Below are 18585 nucleotides of genomic sequence, written 5' to 3'. Positions count from 1 at the left end.
CCTGCACCCCCCACAGCAACTCGCCCAARCCTCCCCATTTCTCCTTCACCAAAATCCAGATAGCTGATGATCTGAAAGAGCTGCAAAATCTGGACCCCTACAAATCAGCCGGGCTAGACAATCTGAACCCTCTCTTTCTAAAATGATCTGCCGAAATTGTTGCAACCCTTATTACCTGTTCAACCTCTCTTTCGTATCGTCTGAGATTCCCATAGATTGGAAGGTTGCCGCGGTCATGGGGGGGACACTCTAGACCCAAACTGCTACAGACCTATATCTATCCTACCCTGCCTTTCTAAGGTCTTCGAAAGCCAAGTTAACAAACAGATTACCGACCATTTAGAATCCCAGAGTACCTTCTCCGCTATGCAATCTGGTATCAGAGCTGGTTATGGGTGCACCTCAGCCATGCTCAAGGTCCTAAACGATATCATAACCGCCATCGATAAGAGACAATACTGTGCAGCGGTATTCATCGACCTGGCCAAGGCTTTCGACTCTGTCAATCACCACATTCTTATCGGCAGACTCCGGCCTTGGGTTTCTCAAATGACTGCCTCGCCTGGTTCCCAACTACTTCTCTGATAGAGTCCAGTGTGTCAAATCGGAGGGCCTGTTGTTCGGACCTCTGGCAGTCTCTATGGGGGTGCCACAGGGTTCAATTCTCGGGCCGACTTTCTTCTCTGTATTAATTTTTATATTTTTTATTTCACCTTTATTTAACCAGGTAGGCAAGTTGAGAACAAGTTCTCATTTACAACTGCGACCTGGCCAGATAAAGCAAAGCAGTTCGACACATAACAACACAGAGTTACACATGGAGTAAAACAAACATACAGTCAATAATACAGTAAAAAATAAGTCTTATACAATGTGAGCAAATGAGGTGAGATAAGGGAGGTAAAGGCAATAAATAGGCCATGGTGTCGCGAAGTAAATACAATATAGCAATTAAAACACTGGAATGGTAGATTTGACAGTAGATGATGAGTGTGCAACAGTAGAAATACTGGGGTGCAAAGTAGCAAAATAATACATTAGGGGAAGAGGTAGTTGTTTGGGCTATGTACAGGTGCAGTGATCTGTGAGCTGCTCTGACAGCTGGTGCTTAAAGCTAGTGAGGAGATAAGTGTTTCCAGTTTCAGAGATTTTTGTAGTTCGTTCCAGTCATTGGCAGCAGAGAACTGGAAGGAAAGGCGGCCAAAAGAGAAATTGGCTTAGGGGGTGACAAGTGAGATATACCTGCTGGAACGCGTGCTACGGGTGGGTGCAGCTAAGGTGACCAGCGAGCAGAGATAAGGCGGGACTTTACCTAGCAGGGTCTTGTAGATGACCTGGAGCCAGTGGGTTTGGCGACGAGTATGACGCGAGGGCCAGCCAACGAGAGCGTACAGGTCGCAGTGGTGGGTAGTATATGGGGCTTTGGTGACAAAACCGGATGGCACTGTGATAGACCTGCATCCAATTTGTTGAGTAGGGTGTTGGAGCTATTTTGTAAATGACATCGCCAAAGTCGAGGATCGGTAAATGGTCAGTTTTACGAGCGTATGTTTGGCAGCATGAGTGAAGGATGCTTTGTTGCGAATAGGAAGCCAATTCTAGATTTAACTTTGGATTGGAGATGTTTTATGTGAGTCTGAAGAAGAGTTTACAGTCTAACAGACACCTAGGTATTTGTAGTTGTCCACGTATTCTAAGTCAGAGTCCAGAGTAGTGATGCTGGACGGGCGTGCAGGTGCAGGCAGCGATCGGTTGAAGAGCATGTCTCGGTTCAACCCAGTGTCCAAAAACAGTCTTGGTTTTCCAGCAGGACAAAGACAGAAAACCTACATAACATTCCTGGGTGCTTTTTTCAAGAACAAGACTGTTCTGGAGTGGCCAGAGAAGAGTCCCGATCTGAATCACATCCATATGGCGAGAGCTGAATTTTTTTAATTGAACCTTTATTTAACTAGGCAAGTCAGTTAAGAACAAATTCTTATTTAGAATGACAGCCTACCGGGGAACTGCCTTGTTCAGGGGCAGAACGACAAGATTTTTTAACTTGTCAGCTCTGGGATTCGATCCAGCAACCTTTCGGTTACTGGTCCAACGCTCTAACCACTAGGCTACCTGCTGCCCCACAGCAGATGGTGGGGAGCACCCCTCAAACATTGAAAATTTAGAGCAGTTTGGTGCTGAAGAGTGGGCCAAATTGCCAGTAGAAAGGTATATGATTTCATGTAGCCCCATGAAATTAGTCTCAATAACTCAATGCATGCACACACTCCTATTGAATATGCATTGACCTGTATTGTGGATAGGCMWAGGCTACATCTTGATTTACCCAGTTTATAAAAKAGATTTACCATTCAAGTAAATTACCATTATTTTGTTATGTAGTTAGATTGTTTTTACCAAAGTCAAATTGATTGTATGACTGTATAATTGATTCACTAATGCATACATGGCTSTCTCAGAACATTTTTGAGGTAAAACAATTAAAATGCAAGGATATTAAACTCAAAAGATTCCCAACGATTGAAAAGAGCAGTAGCACTGCATCAAGTGCCATTGTGACTTTGGCTAATATGCCTTTCTTTCGCCGTGGTATCGTTTTAGTATAGAGTATCGTGATGGAATCGCGTATTGTTATAGTAAACCTGTATTCGGTATTAAAGTCCAAATTCTGGTATCATGAGAACACTAACACACAATAGGCTGTCTCTTATACACATCTAGATGTGTATAAGAGACAGGACCTGTATTGTGGATAGGCCTAGGCTACATCTTGATTTACCCAGTTTATAAAAGAGATTTACCATTCAAGTAAATTACCATTATTTTGTTATGTAGTTAGATTGTTTTTACCAAAGTCAAATTGATTGTATGACTGTATAATTGATTCACTAATGCATACATGGCTGTCTCAGAACATTTTTGAGGTAAAACARTTAAAATGCAAGGATATTAAACTCAAAAGATTCCCAACGATTGAAAAGAGCAGTAGCACTGCATCAAGTGCCATTGTGACTTTGGCTAATATGCCTTTCTTTCGCCGTGGTATCGTTTTAGTATAGAGTATCGTGATGGAATCGCGTATTGTTATAGTAAACCTGTATTCGGTGTTAAAGTCCAAATTCTGGTATCATGAGAACACTAACACACAATAGGCGGATCTTCTCACGGTTCAATTGCTGTTTAAGTGAGGTAACGAAGGAACCATCAAAGTACTTAAGTAAAAATACTTGAAAGTACTAAAGTTGTTTTTAGGGGTTATTTGTACTTTACTATTTATATTTTATACAACTTTTACTTCACTACATCACTACAAAATAATGTACTTTTTACTCCATAYATTTTCCCTGACACCCAAAAGTATTCATTACATTTTGAATGCTTAGCAGGACAGGAAAATGGTCTAATTCATACACTTATGAAGAGAACATCCCTGGTCATCCCTACTGCCTCTGATCTGGCGGACTCACTAAAACATATGGTTCGTTTGTAAATTATCTCTGAGTGTTGGAGCGTGCCCCTGGCTATCCGTAAATTAAACAAAACAAGAAAATTGTGCCGTCGGGTTTGCTTAATAAGGAATTTGAAATGATTTATACGTGTACTTTTGATCAAGTATATTTTTAGCAATTACATTTACTTTTGATACTTAAGTATATTTAAAACCAAATACTTTTAGACTTTTACTCAGGTTGTATTTTACTGGGTGACTTTCATTTGAGTCATTTTCTATTAAGGTATCTTTAATTGTACTCCAATAAGACAATTAGTTACTTTTTCCACCACTGGGAACTATGTGCGTTGTGTTGGTACAAATACTCTTCATCAGTACAAAAACTCTTCAATTTGTGGAAGAAATAAATGGTGGGGTATTCAAAGTCACTGTTGGAAACATGCCATCAGACCATGTGCACCAGGTTTTGGCCATCCTCCTTCCACAGACATGTTCTGACATGCTTGCATCCACTTTTGGGGAGGAATAAAGTCAACAGCATGCCACCTGGTGGTTGACTGGTGGTGATTTAAAAAAAATCTGCCATCAAAATGTTCTCTCACAGACATTATTTGCAAGTCAAACACAAACTAGATTTGTAGTGCATCCAGTGACAAGTGGAAATAACTGATGGTTTGCCTTACCTCTATTTTTACACAAGTAAGGCATGAGAGTGTGTGCAGAAGGCTTCAAGAAACCTGAAGCACACCGTACCTAGAGGTCTGAACCTAACACCTGATCCTGAGCAGTATGAATCTGTGATATAGGTCAGGACAGTAGACCTGGGGTACCTGCCACTCCAATCTGATGAGTAGCAAACCCAGGCAGCCTGCTCTGCCCATCTCCCAGCCACAGAGCCAGAATGGCTTGGTCCTGTTTGGCGTGATGGTAGGTGAAGCCATGAGCAGAAGCTGCYGCGGCACAGCGGCTCAAAGAGATGGGCACATGAAGCCAGACTGCCACCCGGCCCTCTGTCCTCCACTGAGCCAAAGAGTCTGAAAAACAAACAAAACATCAGTCGGAGAGTGTCAATGAGCATGTCTGACTAGATTCATCAATCAATGTCCGTGTAGATTTATCAAAATCTAATATTAATTAGAATTCATCTGAATCTAATATTCAGAATTATTTGTATTCGTTTTTAACAAGTGCCACKGAGTCATTGATTGTTTCCCCTACTGCTGGTACTGTGCATCATGACTTATTAACCAGGATGTGTGCCCTCTTTGGCCCTCAAACTAGCTGGGCTATGAGGCAATATGCATTGTTTCATGCATTTTCAAGGTTCTTGCATGTCATGCATGTTTGCTTCTTTTCTGTCCAAGTCAAGAAGGTGCCTGCATGCAATGTCTAACGTTACACATTCAGTGTCTACACCAATGACCTATCTATCTATCTATCTATCTATCTATCTATACTAACCTCGCAGTAGATTACTAAATACTCCTTCGCTGATATCCGACGGGAAATCACTGTCACCGATGTTCACTGTCACTCCGCCGAATCTGTCCACTTTCCCAGTCAAAACATGGGCATTTGTCCCATGCTCATTCTGTAGTTGTAACACGCTTGCTGAGCATGTGAATGCTCGAACATCCCTCATTGACCCTGTATGTGCGTATGCGAGGCGCGTTTGATTTGAAAGCGCGTTTCTTACAAGAGGTAATAGTTTGCGAGTAAGCGTTGCCATGTTACCAAAGCCTTTAAATATATTTAAATGAAAACGCGTCCGTGAAATATGAATTTACTCGCCGGTTACATAAATGTCAACACTGAAGTTGCATAAACACCGTAATACACTAGTACTTCGAATTTATTTGGACATATTTGCTACATGCTGTGTTTTTGTAAGTAGCTAACAACTAAAAGCATACCATACAAAGCTATATAATRTTTATTTCAATACATCGTCCGTTTTTTCGCAAAATTGTAAACAGAGTGGCAAAGCAGCATTTACTACGTCATTTAGCTATACGCTTTACGGTAAAAGAGGAGGAACTGAACTTTCACCAGGAAGTGTATATTAGCGGATTCACCCATGCTTGTGATGAAAGTTATGTTATACATGTAGCTATGCTATTGCAAAATTGAATTAGAGAAATGTCTTCAAAGAAAAACAAAAGCAAAGTTAGGAGAGTCATTGAAGGTGACAACTCAAGCGGACTGAGAGATGGCTCCAGTGACTCAACTAGCTTGGAAAGTTCGGGGCACGAGGGGGGAGGCAKCAAGAATCTCAACTCATTCACTGTCATTGAATTCATTGAGAAAGGTAGCTAGCTACTGTATCTTGTTAGCTGGTTTTGCTGCACTTATGATACTATCATGATAACATGTCTGAATACAATGTAAATGTCATTTACCATAAAGATTTCATGAATTATACACACCATTGAACAAGAGCTCTAGCACTGCGTATGCACTTACCTGATGGATGCATGGTGTAGCTCAGGGCTCGCCAACCCTATTCCTGGAGAGCTAACGTCCTGTAGGKTTTCTCTCCAACCCMAATCTAGCGCCCCATATTCTAATAATTAGCTGGTTTATRAACTGAATCAGGTTAGTTACAACTGGGATTTAAACGAAAGCCCACAGRAGGGTAGTGCTCCAGGAACAAGGTTAGAGGGCCCTGGTGTAGCTTAATACACAGACCCATCTTTTGGTTAAGTTGCATATGGGTACACATAGCCCAATAATGAACTAAAGGAGCCTAACGTTACTCCTAATAGTCCAAGGACCATACCTGTTCTGTTTGAAGGCGAATTGGCTCTGAAAGCCAAATACTCAATCTAAACTAGAATCGTTTCTTAATTGTGGTATGTTCTAGAAACATAAAYCCCTCTACTTTCATATCAGGTCAAAATAATTTAACAAATGGAAAATACACACTTACTGTACACCACAGGAGGTTGGTGGMACCTTAATTGGGGAGGATGGGCTTGTGGTAATGGCTGGAACAGAATTAGGGGAATGATATCAAATACATCACAYACACAGTTGCCAYGTGTTWGATGCCATTCAATTTGCTCCGTTCCGGCCATTATTATGAGCCGTCCTCCCCTCAGCAGACTCCTGTACAGGACACTGTTTTAACCGGTTTAAACACAGTTTTAGCCAACAATATTCTTCAGTGACATCAAGTTTGTGGTGTCCGTTTTCCATTTACACACGTGTTAGGAAACACAGATAGCTATATAATTAGCACAGGTAGTCAACATTGTTTTCTGTAAACTAACTTGGAGATATGGCCRTGTGGGAACACAAACCGTGTAAAGGTGTGCATCAATTTAATCTTTTGTTTAAAAAAAATAAGTATTTCTCGCTCATATGAAAGATAAGGTCCTTATGTCGCCTAAACCGTACCACAGGTGATGCGTGTTAATGTTCAGACTGAGCGTCGGGGCGCTTAACAAAACTCCCCCGTACAAATGACGCCTTCGTCCAATGACTTATGTGTAATGTGGTGGAACTAAGAGTCATGATCACACAGCTTTTGCCATGCGTGTTACCCTCTATTGTCTTACATGTCACCCCCATGTCAACATTTGTATACAGCGGATGATAAGCTTTCCAAAAGATGCAGAGCATTCCTTGTCCAGCTGAGCATAAATGCAATGAAGTCTGGTAACATTTGCATTGGAAGACCAGTCCTATTGTCGAGCAATACTGGGCAACAAGAGGTATGTCAACAATGTGTTCATCAACGTAATAGAATATTGTATATGTGCATGTACTTATTGACTATGAATTGAACAATCAGGAGACAATATCAGCAGTTGACCCAGAAACAGTCGATCTTGAATAATATTAGACTAACACAAATGCTGTCGGATAATTTCCAGGCCAAGTTTATATGCTGTTTTTTTCCCAGGTGTGTCTGGCCTGGCCGGCAGCGTCTTTCCCTGGCGGTAAAGTTGGCCTACTGAAAAGTACTCAGAACAGCCTGAAAGTGAAGCCTGGGGATGGAGTTACTGTTCATCCCCTGACAGGACCTGTGCTACAGGCAGAAGAGGTGCTTCTCTCCACCAGGTAAAGCAGTAGAGCTAAAGCTACTTGTGAATCCATAAATATGATGAACAATGATGTATTAGTCTGCCATTGCTGTCATATTCCCCTTGGGTTTTTAGAAGTGTTAGTACATTGGGAGGAAGGACAACTTCACGACAGGAAATATTTGTTTTTCATACTCCCATTAAGTCAAAGATGTCTGAATCCTGCTTACAAAAGACACATACACCCATGGCAGCACAAAGTATAACAGTTTCCTTGCTGTCAGGTGATGAAGTTTTATACTATAGGTTAATGTCGCCATCTGCTGTTGAGGCACTTGCAAGAACAGTTCTATAGTCAATTCAGCGATGAGTCAGAAATTCCTTCACAGTTATGTTAATTGCATGATGAATATTACATTTCGTCTTTTGCTTTTCATTTATCAATGCAGACTAAAGGATGATGCGCTCAATTCGGAGGAATTCAGTAACTTCTTCCTCCGATCTTTGGGTAAGCCAGTTTATTTTTCATGGGGCTATRTAGGAAGGGATATGCAACTTTTCAATGTAAAACTTTGCATGGCATTACCTTCATAGTAAGAGTGCAAATGTTTATATTTTAGATGGAAAGATCCCACTCCCTGGAAACTCCCTATCCCTGACGTACTTTGGGCGAGCGTGCAGTCTGCGGGTGGAGCGGGTGACAGGGGTGGACGGCCTCTCCCTGGAGAGACCCCCGCCTTCCCCGGGACTGGAGCCTGACCCGAAGGACACCTCTCTGATGAGCTCTGCACTGCGCTTTACCTCCGCCCTGGGCTCCACCTCCATGGACCTGTCCCTGCAGCTCAGCTTCCTGACCATGGAGGAGCAGGCCGGGGATCCGGGGGAGCCTGGTCCTGCAGCCAGTACCCCCTGCAGGCCCTTTTGTGTGCCATGTGTCCCCCCAACTCCCCCCTGCAACCCCCAGACTTCCACTGAGCCCAAGGAGGGCAGCTTCAGTCTGGAGATGGAGGATAGGAGTGCCCTCAGCCCAGAGCCGACCAACACAGACAAACAGTTCACTACTCCCCCTGGTGGAGCTCTGAGCACTGACACCTTCTACTGCCTCTCCTTTTCCACTAAGGTGAAGTTCAGAGACAGATACAAAAATGCTCAAGAGGAGCAGATGGAGGATACAGCGGCCCAGAGGTCAAAGGTCACATATAGTATGATTGGGGGCCTCAGCAGCCAGTTGAACGTCATCCGAGAGACCATTGAACTGCCTCTCAAACACCCAGAGCTCTTCTCCAACTACGGTACACAGATATGTTATTCCTTTCAAGGTGGCACTCTGTACCGAGTTGAATTGGAAAATTCTTAATTGAAAACAATTTGCTGTAGCTCAAACTCATGAAAACTTAACTCTGATTGTATGCATTTTTGTGCTTTTGATGAAACAGGAATCACACCTCCTAGGGGAGTTCTCCTTTATGGCCCCCCAGGAACAGGAAAGACTATGATTGGACGAGCCATAGCCAATGAGGTCGGGGCACACATGACTGTAATCAACGGTCCAGAAATCATGAGCAAGTATGGTCACATTATTCCTACCTAATGAAATGTGGTTGGGTACCAAGTATAAGTTAAAGATCATATATTGAGGGTTAGTGATGCTCGTACAGCCAAACCAAGTGACCTTTGTTTATTTTGTGTTCAACCTGTCTTTACAGGTTTTATGGCGAAACAGAGGCCAGACTGAGACAGATATTCACAGAAGCCTCTCAAAGGTAAATAATGAAAACAAGTGTCCCGCATTTGTGCCCTCTTTGTATGTGTCTTTCTAAATCCTATCATCAATATACATTTCACTGCACAAAAAGTAGAGTATTCTAAGAAGTGTTCAACAACTAAGGCTTTGCATTGTTTACACAGGCAACCTGCAATCATTTTCATCGATGAGTTAGATGCGCTGTGTCCCAAACGAGAGGGGGCTCAGAACGAGGTGGAGAAGCGCGTTGTGGCCTCTCTCCTCACTCTCATGGATGGGATTGGTTCAGTGAGTACAATTACAGGGTATACGCACAATCTTTACAGTGCTACTTTTATTTTATAAACACATCAACCTTGAAAGTGCAGACTGACATCCAAAACCTCCCGCTCTCTCCTGGTCATCCTTCAGACATTCTCTCTCTGTCTGTATCTCCTGAGTGTCTGCTGAATCTTGAGTGTTCTGTCAGCGAACCACGCTAATGAGAAAAAGAGAGCTCAGGCCCACGATCAGAGATGGCTCGACAGCCGCCCTCCTCCCCCTTAGAGAACACAGGGAGCCTGGGAAACCCATCACCGCCGGTCTCCATGACGTGCCAAATTAGCAGCACGTTATCGCCAAGTACATATTCATCTCCCCAGCCCAGCTCCTTGGTGCAGATGGTGCACTGAAGCAGCTGCTCTCCCTCCTGCTGTCTGTTTTCCAGACCGATGCTAAGGCTTGTTGTATAATCCAACCACCATGGGCCTGCTGCTGTGGAATGTGGAGAAAGCACTTCCTGCACCCACACGGAATTCCTCTCTCACTGTAATTTATTTGTGTTTTGGCCCCACTCATAGCCCTGTGGTATTGGAGGGAGGCGGCGGGGAAGGTGGAAATGGAATCAATTCTCCTCTCTCAGCCGGACCACCCTCGGAAATCACAGCTAGGGACGTTCATTTTCGCATATAGCACAAGGAACTCTGTTAAAGTATTAATGTTGCATTGCCAGATAATGCCTGATGGTTTCAGAAGATGTAAACTAGTAAGTTATTAAGCCTTAGACACATTTACAGTCTGAAAATGTTTATGTTTGATGAACTTTTAGTGTCGGTGTCATCGGTTAGGGCTATGACGAATGATTTATTACACCTACTGATCCAATCCCTCTCTTACATTCAAACGCCTCGTTTATTGTTTATCAATCTATATTATTATTTATATTATATCATCTAATCTTATTAGTTATTCCCTGACCTGGTTTGTCTCTTCCTCCAGGAGGGCCACTCAGGCCAACTGCTGGTCCTAGGGGCCACCAACCGGCCCCACGCCCTGGACCCCGCCCTCCGCCGGCCCGGACGCTTCGACAAGGAACTGGAGGTGGGTAATTCAGCTTAGCCAGAGTAAAGGGGCTATGCAGGGGTCAAAGTTCTCAGTCACTGCGACAGATTTCTGTCACATGGATTCTGGTGAGGTTGTTTTTGAGATCATTGTAGAATCGCTATGAGAGCGTAATATTCCTCTCAAGGCGCATTCAAGTTGGGAGAGCCATGGGAGGAAACATGTATTCTGACAAGCAGTCAATGCACAACAATTCTTAATGCAATCGCGGGGGGGAAACACTTTTGAAAACAGTTTTGGCAAATGTATTTTGAAAGTAGTTTTGGCCTCTGTTAAAAAAGAGGGGGATCCCAGTTTTCCATTGATACCATGTTTATTTCTCTACTCCTTCAATTGCGCACGTGGCATCGTTTTTACAAATGCAGATTTGTGCAGCCGCACAACAGAGCTCTTAAAGGGGCAATGGCRTCTTAAAAGGGCAACGACTTACTTTGCAAGAGAAACAAAAAAAAGTCTATATTATTTTAGTAAATAAGTATTAATAATAACAATCAGGATGTTGTGTCCAATGGGGTATTTATATATACTATTCTCATCAGTTAGGCTACAGGTGATAATGCTTATTGCTAATAGCACATCTGATAATATAGACCATAGGCTAGGCTATATGCATGGTCCAATATGTTATTGTGTCCATTTCTGGAGGTGAAAGTTATATTTTAGATGGTATCAGCATAATTTTATTTTCATACATTTTGGAGTAGAATGTCCTTTTTAAAAAAGTCASCAGAACTGAGCTTCTCCGTCMTTCTACATAAAAATATTCCCAGGGAGGACCCTGCACTCCCTAAGCACGGGGACTGGAATTGGTCAAACTCGCAGTTTAATACATGTACAAAATGATTCTCTTTCCATAAAAGCTTGATGGTCATGAGTTTCTTGCATGAAATGGGGAGGTTAACTTGGCCTCTGAAAGCAGATTCCGCCTCATCAGTAGTCTGACATCATTGAAGCATCTGTTGACAGAGAAACCCAACCTCCATTTTTGTTACTACGCAAGCTGGCTGTTAGTGGTTGTAATTGTTCTTGCTTAACAATCAGGATTAGCTAGCTGATGCACTATAAACTCGCTAAACTAGTGTACGGTTACAGGTGGGCGTACCAAGCGCGGCGGAGCGAGCGGACATCCTACGGAAGCTGCTGACCTCTGTGCCCTGTAGGCTGACCCCCGACGAGTTAACCCAGCTAGCGGACGCCGCTCATGGATATGTCGGGGCAGACCTGGCCGCCGTCTGCAATGAGGCAGGCAAGTAACGCTAGGCTAACCGCAAGCAAAGGCTACGTGATGTTTCTGTATGCTTGGCCCAATCCAGGAGCAACTTCTAGCCCACTATAGCCAATGGGAGGCCTAAGAATTGAGGTGAGGGATTGGTATATGATACAGTAGCTTATTCGTTATACTAATGTCCACCAATGTAGCTATCACCATTTAGCTGGTTACGCTATGAAAAAGCCATTTGTCTCACCACCGTACTGTAGCTTCTCATTATCTGAAACTGAGTGGCTCACCACACCAACCCTTTGAGACTCTCCTGACCTAAGGATGTGGGCTTTTACTTTGGCTTGTGGATCCCATTGAGAAAACTCTTTTTATAGTAAAAAACAAACTTGTTGTGAAATTCCTCATGGCCCACATAGCCTTAACCCTGCAACCCAATCCCCCTAGCCAGTAAACAGTGTCAGGATAACAGGATGTTGGGGTGATTCTGTGGCMGTCGGTTAAGAGGCCCTGTTGTGTGTGTGTGTGAGTGTGTGTGTGGTGTGTGTGACCCTCAGAGCCTYTTGGGTGGTCTCGGGGACGTGGCGTATTGCATTTCCAGTTGAGGAGGGCTACTACTTCGGCTCACGGAAGCGCTCTGGTGAAGAGAGTGATTTACTGTCCGCAGAGGCCAGACGTGACTGGCAGTGTTTTCAGAGAAAACCCCTGGAGGGAAGATTCCTCCCCCGTCACTCTCCGATGCTGAAACCCAAAGCACTAGACAAACACAGAACCTCACATGTGCACCACAGGAAAAACGAACCGTCTCCAGAGAAGATTGGATCTCTCTATCCGACCGTATCAAGGCTATCAATGCTATGGATCCATACATAATGGTAGTTCAGATACAGTATCGGTCACAAAAACCCATTTCAACCCATTCCACATTTTTCTCCACTGTCCACACAGTGTGTGTGTGTGTGTGTGTGTGTTTATGTTTGAGTTAAGGGACAGTCAACTCTAATAGACCCTGTCCAACACCACAATGTTGATGTGTGTTTTTTCCTCTGTTGCTGTCTGCGACAACAACATACGGTCATGAAAACTTCTCAAGGAACCCCAGTTGTTTCCCCCAATTCCCAGTCCTCTTCAGGTAACAATGACCTGCGAGGGGGAACGTGGCTCGCTGCATCGTCTCTTCCTGTAAATAGAAGGGCAGTGAGGGTGTCATGCACACGACCGGACCGACCTCACGACCAGCTGCTCACCCCCCCCCTCCCCCTGCCTTTCCCTTCTCACCCCAGGACAGGGTCAGGGGCTTCTGACATCCTTCCCCCAGTCCCCAGCAGTACAATGGTGCCCTGCTTGCTGTAGGCTAGACCAGACCCGGCTGCAGAAGGCTATTTGTAGCTTCTCCTGGTCTCTCTCTCTCTCTCTCTTTCCTTTTTTAAAATTCTTTCTTTCTTTTTCGCACCTGAGACGGACACTCTGTAGACAAAGGGAAAGATGCCAAGGCCAAGACGGCCGTCTGCACATGTGTGTGCTTCTGTGTTAGGTTAGCATGAAAAGCAGATGTGAATAGGGAAGTGAGTTATTTTTGTGTGCATCGAGTTCAATATGTTTTTGTCTAATTTAACGCGGCAATCAGCAGTTGCTACATCAATTTTGATATGTCTCATGACCTTAGGTCAACTGTCGTACCCCATCGGAACCCAAAATATAAGCTTGTTTTACGCCAATGTTTCTAAACAAATTAAATGTAAACAAACACCATATAGCCTCGACATGGTTAAAATTAGACTTTTTTGATATCATGGAAGATCAGTCCTTGCAGTCAAGTGTGATCAAACCCACATCCTTTAAGTGGGGTGGTGAAAAAAAGTCAGTATAACCGAAATAGAGCCCGCACACTCAGAAGCTCTACCACATACTTTCATGAATATACAAACAACGTTTCCACCCTGCAGGGATCTTCGTCAGGTCATTTCACCGGGAGTGTACCACACCCATATTTATAGACATAAGACAAACACCAATTAGAGCGGTCTATACATATTCTCTTTGCAATACAAGTCTATCGATGTCCCCCCTTCACCTCAGGACTTTGATATACTCGATACCCATGTACTTTAATGAGGCMACATTGTCATAAAGTGCATAGCGACTGGACTTTTGGGGTCTTGGTATCTGATTCTACTCCTATGTTCGGATATGTGTTTCTTGAGTGCCCGGTGTGTCTTGCCCACATAGGCCAGGCCACAAGTGTATTTCAATAGGTAGACTACATTCTTTGTTGCGCATGCTATGATATCTAATTTTAAAAGGTTTTCCTGTCATAGGATGGTTGAATGTGTGGCATTTGCTCGTGAAATTGCACTGTGTGCACCTGTAATTGCCCTTTTGGACATGGTTAAGGAAGGTGTCCCAAAGCGGTGGGGGACAATTCCCATGCATACTAAATGTTTACCTATATTGCATACTCTATGGAATATTGACCATTAGCGCATGATTTATGACCTTATGGGGGGGGGGGCAGGGTTCTTATGACATTGTCAGCAGTTAGGTTTGAGTTACATTTCCATAACGACAAGGGCTGTAGCTTTCAAATGATATGTCACTTTTTATTTCTGACCAAATATTTTTCTGGGGTACCCTTAAAACCTTAGCTCAGAGTTTAACAGGTTTAAAACGCGTAAAGGGAGAAATCAATGATGGCGAAGAGTTAATTATGTATAGTCATTTAAAAGGGCAGTGCATTAAGTGTTTTTTCACACTATAAGGTCAAGTTAACACTCAAAATGATAATAATTCCCTTTTTGTGTAAGGGCTGTTTTTTAAGTATTTTTTTTAATTGCTTGGAATTTCAGCCTGTTCAGGTGGGGTGGAACTTTTTGGCCCACATCATGACATCACAATGTGATCTGATTATAATAGATAAATGACTGTTCATCTAGGTAAGGGGGTGAGGTCTAGACCATCCTGTCATCGCAATCAAAATGTATTTCCTAACGCCCACTTGATCAGACTGAGCATGTCAAGGGCCAAAGGAAGCGTGATTACAAATATATTTTGGAGTTATTTTTGTATTAATGAAATAAACACAGGGATTTATTAGATGTTTTAAGAATTCAATTACAAAGGTGGCCTATTGTAGACCTATTGATTTTAATGTATGTTTCTATAAATATTACTCTATTGTCGCCATCTGTGATCAACCCTAGGTGTTTTTCACTGTTTTGAATGGAGACCTGTTGGCCTGTCCCGGCATGCTGTCTGTCTCTCCCAGGGTTTTTAGGCGTCTTTATGTTGTCGTTATGATGGTGAACTGATCCTAGTGGTGGCAGATGAGTCATTTCCTCAGTCTAAACAGTGTAAATTGCTGTGTGCCACATCCGGACCAACTATTTACAAAGCCTTCTAAACAGGGGAAGCCCTTTGGAAAATGCAGGAGAATAGGAAGCCTGTACTCTTTTAAGATATATTTTTTTGTTGCCATGTATGCATTTTGTTTCTCTCCAAAAAGTAGTTACATTTTGTATTAAGCTTCATGTATGACGAGCTAGCTTGGTTGATGCCTCAATGTAATCCATTTTAGAATAAGGCTGTAACATAACAAAATGTGGAAAAAGGGAAGGGGTCTGAATACTTTCCGAATCCACTGTAGATTTGATGTGCTATGAGTATTATTTTTGTAACTCTAGACCTTTTAGTTCTAAAATTTGCAATTCATTCTTTGAAGATAGTTCATTTGAAACTTGCTGACCAAAGAGAGATGGCGCCAACAGACAAGGACGCCCTGGTTTTAGCTCCTAGCCAGCTTTGTAGTATTTTTTTTTTTTTTCAGTGTTATTTCTTACATTATTTGCTCAGAACGTTTCTTGTATTATTATCTACAGACGTAAATAACTTTTGGATATTAGATTGGCGGTCACTCACCAGAAATTCAAGCAGAAATTAGACTTCCCTGACCTGGATCCTTTGTTTGAACTTCCGAGGCAGCTCTATTCATCCCGGGGGCTGCACCGAAACGTAAATGCTGGATAACAGGTAGGAAGGAGTAGGGCCCTAGTTAAACTTGGGCAGTGTGCATACCATCCATCGCTTCAGAGTATAGTATTCGCTAACACTCAGTCCCTGGACAATAAAGTAGACGAGCTCAGAGCGAGGATCTCCTTCCAGAGAGACATCGGGGACTGTAACATAGTTTTACAGAATCATAGCTTTCTCTGGATATATTGTCCCTGTCCATTCAGCCAGCGGAGCTCTCCATCCATCGCACAAACAGGAAGAAAGAACTCTATGGAAATAAGAAAGGCGGAGGGGTTTGTTTCATGGTTAACAACTCCTGGTGTGATTGTGGTTACATTTAGGAACTCAAGACCTTTTGTTCTCCCGATCTGGAATACCTCACCATCAAATGCCGACGGTATTACCTCCCGGAAATCTGGGGGAAAAGCTACCGAAATTCTAGCAACACATCTCCTGTGCTACACGCGCAGCACAGACCCTGGTTCATTGCTACTCTCCTTTCCGGGATGGCTACAAGGCCCTCCCCTGCCTCCATTCTGCTCCTCCCCACCTATAGGCAAAATCTTAAACAGGACGCTCTCGTGGTGACTGTTCAATGTTGGTCTGACCAATCGGAATCTATGCTTCAAGATTGTTTTGATTAAGCGGACAGGGAAATGTTCCGGGGCGCCTCTCAGAATAGTATCGATGTATACACTGACTCGTTGACTGGGTTCATCAGGAAGTGCATAGASGATGTTGTTCCCACTGTGACGATTAGAATTTATCCAAACCAAAAGACGTGGATAGATGGCATCATTCGCGCTAAACAGAAAGCGCGAACCACCACATTTAACCATGGCAAGGTGACTGGGAACATGGAGGTTTACAAACAGACCAGCTACGACCTCCATAAGGCAATCAAAGAGGTAAAACGACAATACAGGAACAAAGTGGAGTAGTAATTCAACGGCTCAGACACAAGATGTATGTGGCAGAGACTCCAGATAATCACAGATTACAAAGGGAAAGCCAGCCACGTCGCGGTCACCGACGCCTCACTCCTGGAGGATCTTAACACCTTCACCCTCTTCGAGTAAAACAACATCGAGCCGCCGACTGTCATGAGGACTGTGGGCTCTCGTTCTCCATGGCTGACATGAGTGAGTAATTTAAGTGCGTTAACCCTTGCAAGGCTGCCGGCCCAGATGGCATCCCAAGCCGCATCATCAGAGCATATGCAGACCAGCTGGCTGGAGTGTTTACTGACATAATCAATCTCTGCATATCCCAGTCTGTCCCCACTTGCTTCAAGATGTCCGCCATTGTTCCTTTACCCAGGAAAGTAAAGTTAACTAACGAAATGACTAGCGCCCCGTAGCACTCACTTTTGTCATCATAAAGTGCTTTGAGAGGCTAGTTATTGATCATATCACCTCCATCTTGCCCGACACCTTAGACCCACTACAATTCACATATCACCCCAACAGATCCACGGATGACGCAATCGCCATTATACTGCACACTGCCTTATCCCACCTGGACAAGAGAAATACCTATGTAAGAATGTTGTTCATCGACTACAGCTCAGTTTTCAACACAGAAGTGCCCTCCAAGCTCATCACTAAGCTCATGGGCCCTGGGTCTGAACACCTTCATGTGCAACTGGGTACTGGACTTGCTGAGGAGTCGACATCAAGTGGTGACGGTAGGCAACAACACCTCCGCCCCTATGATCCTCAACACAGGGGCACCTAGTGGTTAGAGCGTTGGGCCACTAACCGAAATGTTGCTGGATCGAATCCCGAGCTGACAAGGTAACAATCTGTCATTCTTAACCCACTGTTCCCCGGGCGCCAAAGACGTGGATGTTGATTAAGGCAGCTCCCCGCACCTCTCCGATTCAGAGGGGTTGGGTTAAATGTGGAAGACACATTTCAGTTCAAGGAATTCAGTTGTACAACTGACTAGGTATTCCCCTTTCCCTTTTCCCACAGGGGTGTGGGCTCAATCCCATCCTGTACTCCCTGTTCACCAATGACTGCATGTCCATGCATATCTCCAACTCAATCATCAAGTTTGCTGATGACACAATAGGGGTAGTCCAACTGCCTACAGGGAGGAGGTGAGAGCCCTAGCGGAGTGAAAATAACCTCTCCCTCAACGTCAACAAAACAACAAAGCTGATTGTGGATTACAAGAGAGCAGAGAGAGCACGCCCCCCCCCAAAAGTTTAAAGTTCCCCAAGGACCTTGTGAAGATGCTGGAGGAAGCAGGTACAAAAGTATCTATATCCACAGTAAAACGAGTCCTATATCGACATAACCTGAAAGGCCGCTCAGCAAGGAAGAAGCCACTGCTCCAAAACCAGCATAAAAAAGCCAGACTACGGTTTGCAACTGCACATGGATACAACATGACCATCGTTATGTTTGGAGGAAAAAGGGGGAGGCTTGCAAGCCRAAGAACACCATCCCAACCATGAAGCACGGGGGTGGCAGCATCATGTTGTGGTGCTTTACTGCCTGGAGGGACTGATGCACTTCACAAAATAGATGGCATCATGAGGAACACAATTATGTGGATATATTGAAGCAACATCTCAAGACATCAGTCAGGAAGATAATGCTTGGTCGCAAATGGGTCTTCCAAATGGACAATGACCCAGAGCACACTTCCAAAGTTGTGGCAAAATGGCTTAAGGACAACAAAGTCAAGGTATTGGAGTGTGCTTCACGAAGCCCTGACCTCAAACCTATAGAAAATGTGTGGGCAG

The 18585-nt window shown here is 43.7% G+C and overlaps 2 protein-coding genes across 6 annotated transcripts in view; one reads left to right on the top strand and one right to left on the bottom strand.

The window, feature by feature from the left end:
* Positions 1-18585, bottom strand: part of nudt6 (nudix (nucleoside diphosphate linked moiety X)-type motif 6) — a 45701-nt gene that overhangs the window by 11525 nt on the left and 15591 nt on the right. For 2 of the 5 annotated variants that reach the window (XM_023992648.2, XM_070444785.1), the window contains exons 1-2: positions 4913-5445; positions 4273-4485 (exon numbers count right to left, since the gene is read on the bottom strand). In XM_023992648.2, coding sequence (XP_023848416.1) covers positions 4273-4485; positions 4913-5180 — 481 coding nt within the window. In that variant the 5' untranslated portion in view covers positions 5181-5445. Of the gene's footprint in view, positions 1-4272; positions 4486-4912; positions 5446-18585 lie in introns of those variants that run through there. The other 3 variants (XM_023992649.2, XM_023992650.2, XM_070444786.1) reach the window with 3 other exon arrangements.
* The window catches only part of afg2a (AFG2 AAA ATPase homolog A), a 123387-nt gene continuing 110290 nt past the window's right edge, over positions 5489-18585 (top strand). The window contains exons 1-10 of the mRNA XM_023992647.2: positions 5489-5759; positions 7043-7167; positions 7359-7516; positions 7929-7987; positions 8100-8771; positions 8916-9045; positions 9186-9242; positions 9388-9511; positions 10481-10582; positions 11696-11849. Coding sequence (XP_023848415.1) covers positions 5591-5759; positions 7043-7167; positions 7359-7516; positions 7929-7987; positions 8100-8771; positions 8916-9045; positions 9186-9242; positions 9388-9511; positions 10481-10582; positions 11696-11849 — 1750 coding nt within the window. The 5' untranslated portion in view covers positions 5489-5590. The remainder of the gene's footprint in view (positions 5760-7042; positions 7168-7358; positions 7517-7928; positions 7988-8099; positions 8772-8915; positions 9046-9185; positions 9243-9387; positions 9512-10480; positions 10583-11695; positions 11850-18585) is intronic.

Source organism: Salvelinus sp. IW2-2015, linkage group LG8 (assembly GCF_002910315.2).
Source record: "Salvelinus sp. IW2-2015 linkage group LG8, ASM291031v2, whole genome shotgun sequence".
Taxonomy (NCBI): domain Eukaryota; kingdom Metazoa; phylum Chordata; class Actinopteri; order Salmoniformes; family Salmonidae; genus Salvelinus; species Salvelinus sp. IW2-2015.
The sequence above is the reverse complement of the archived record's forward strand: the minus strand, read 5'-3'. Positions and strand labels throughout refer to the sequence as shown.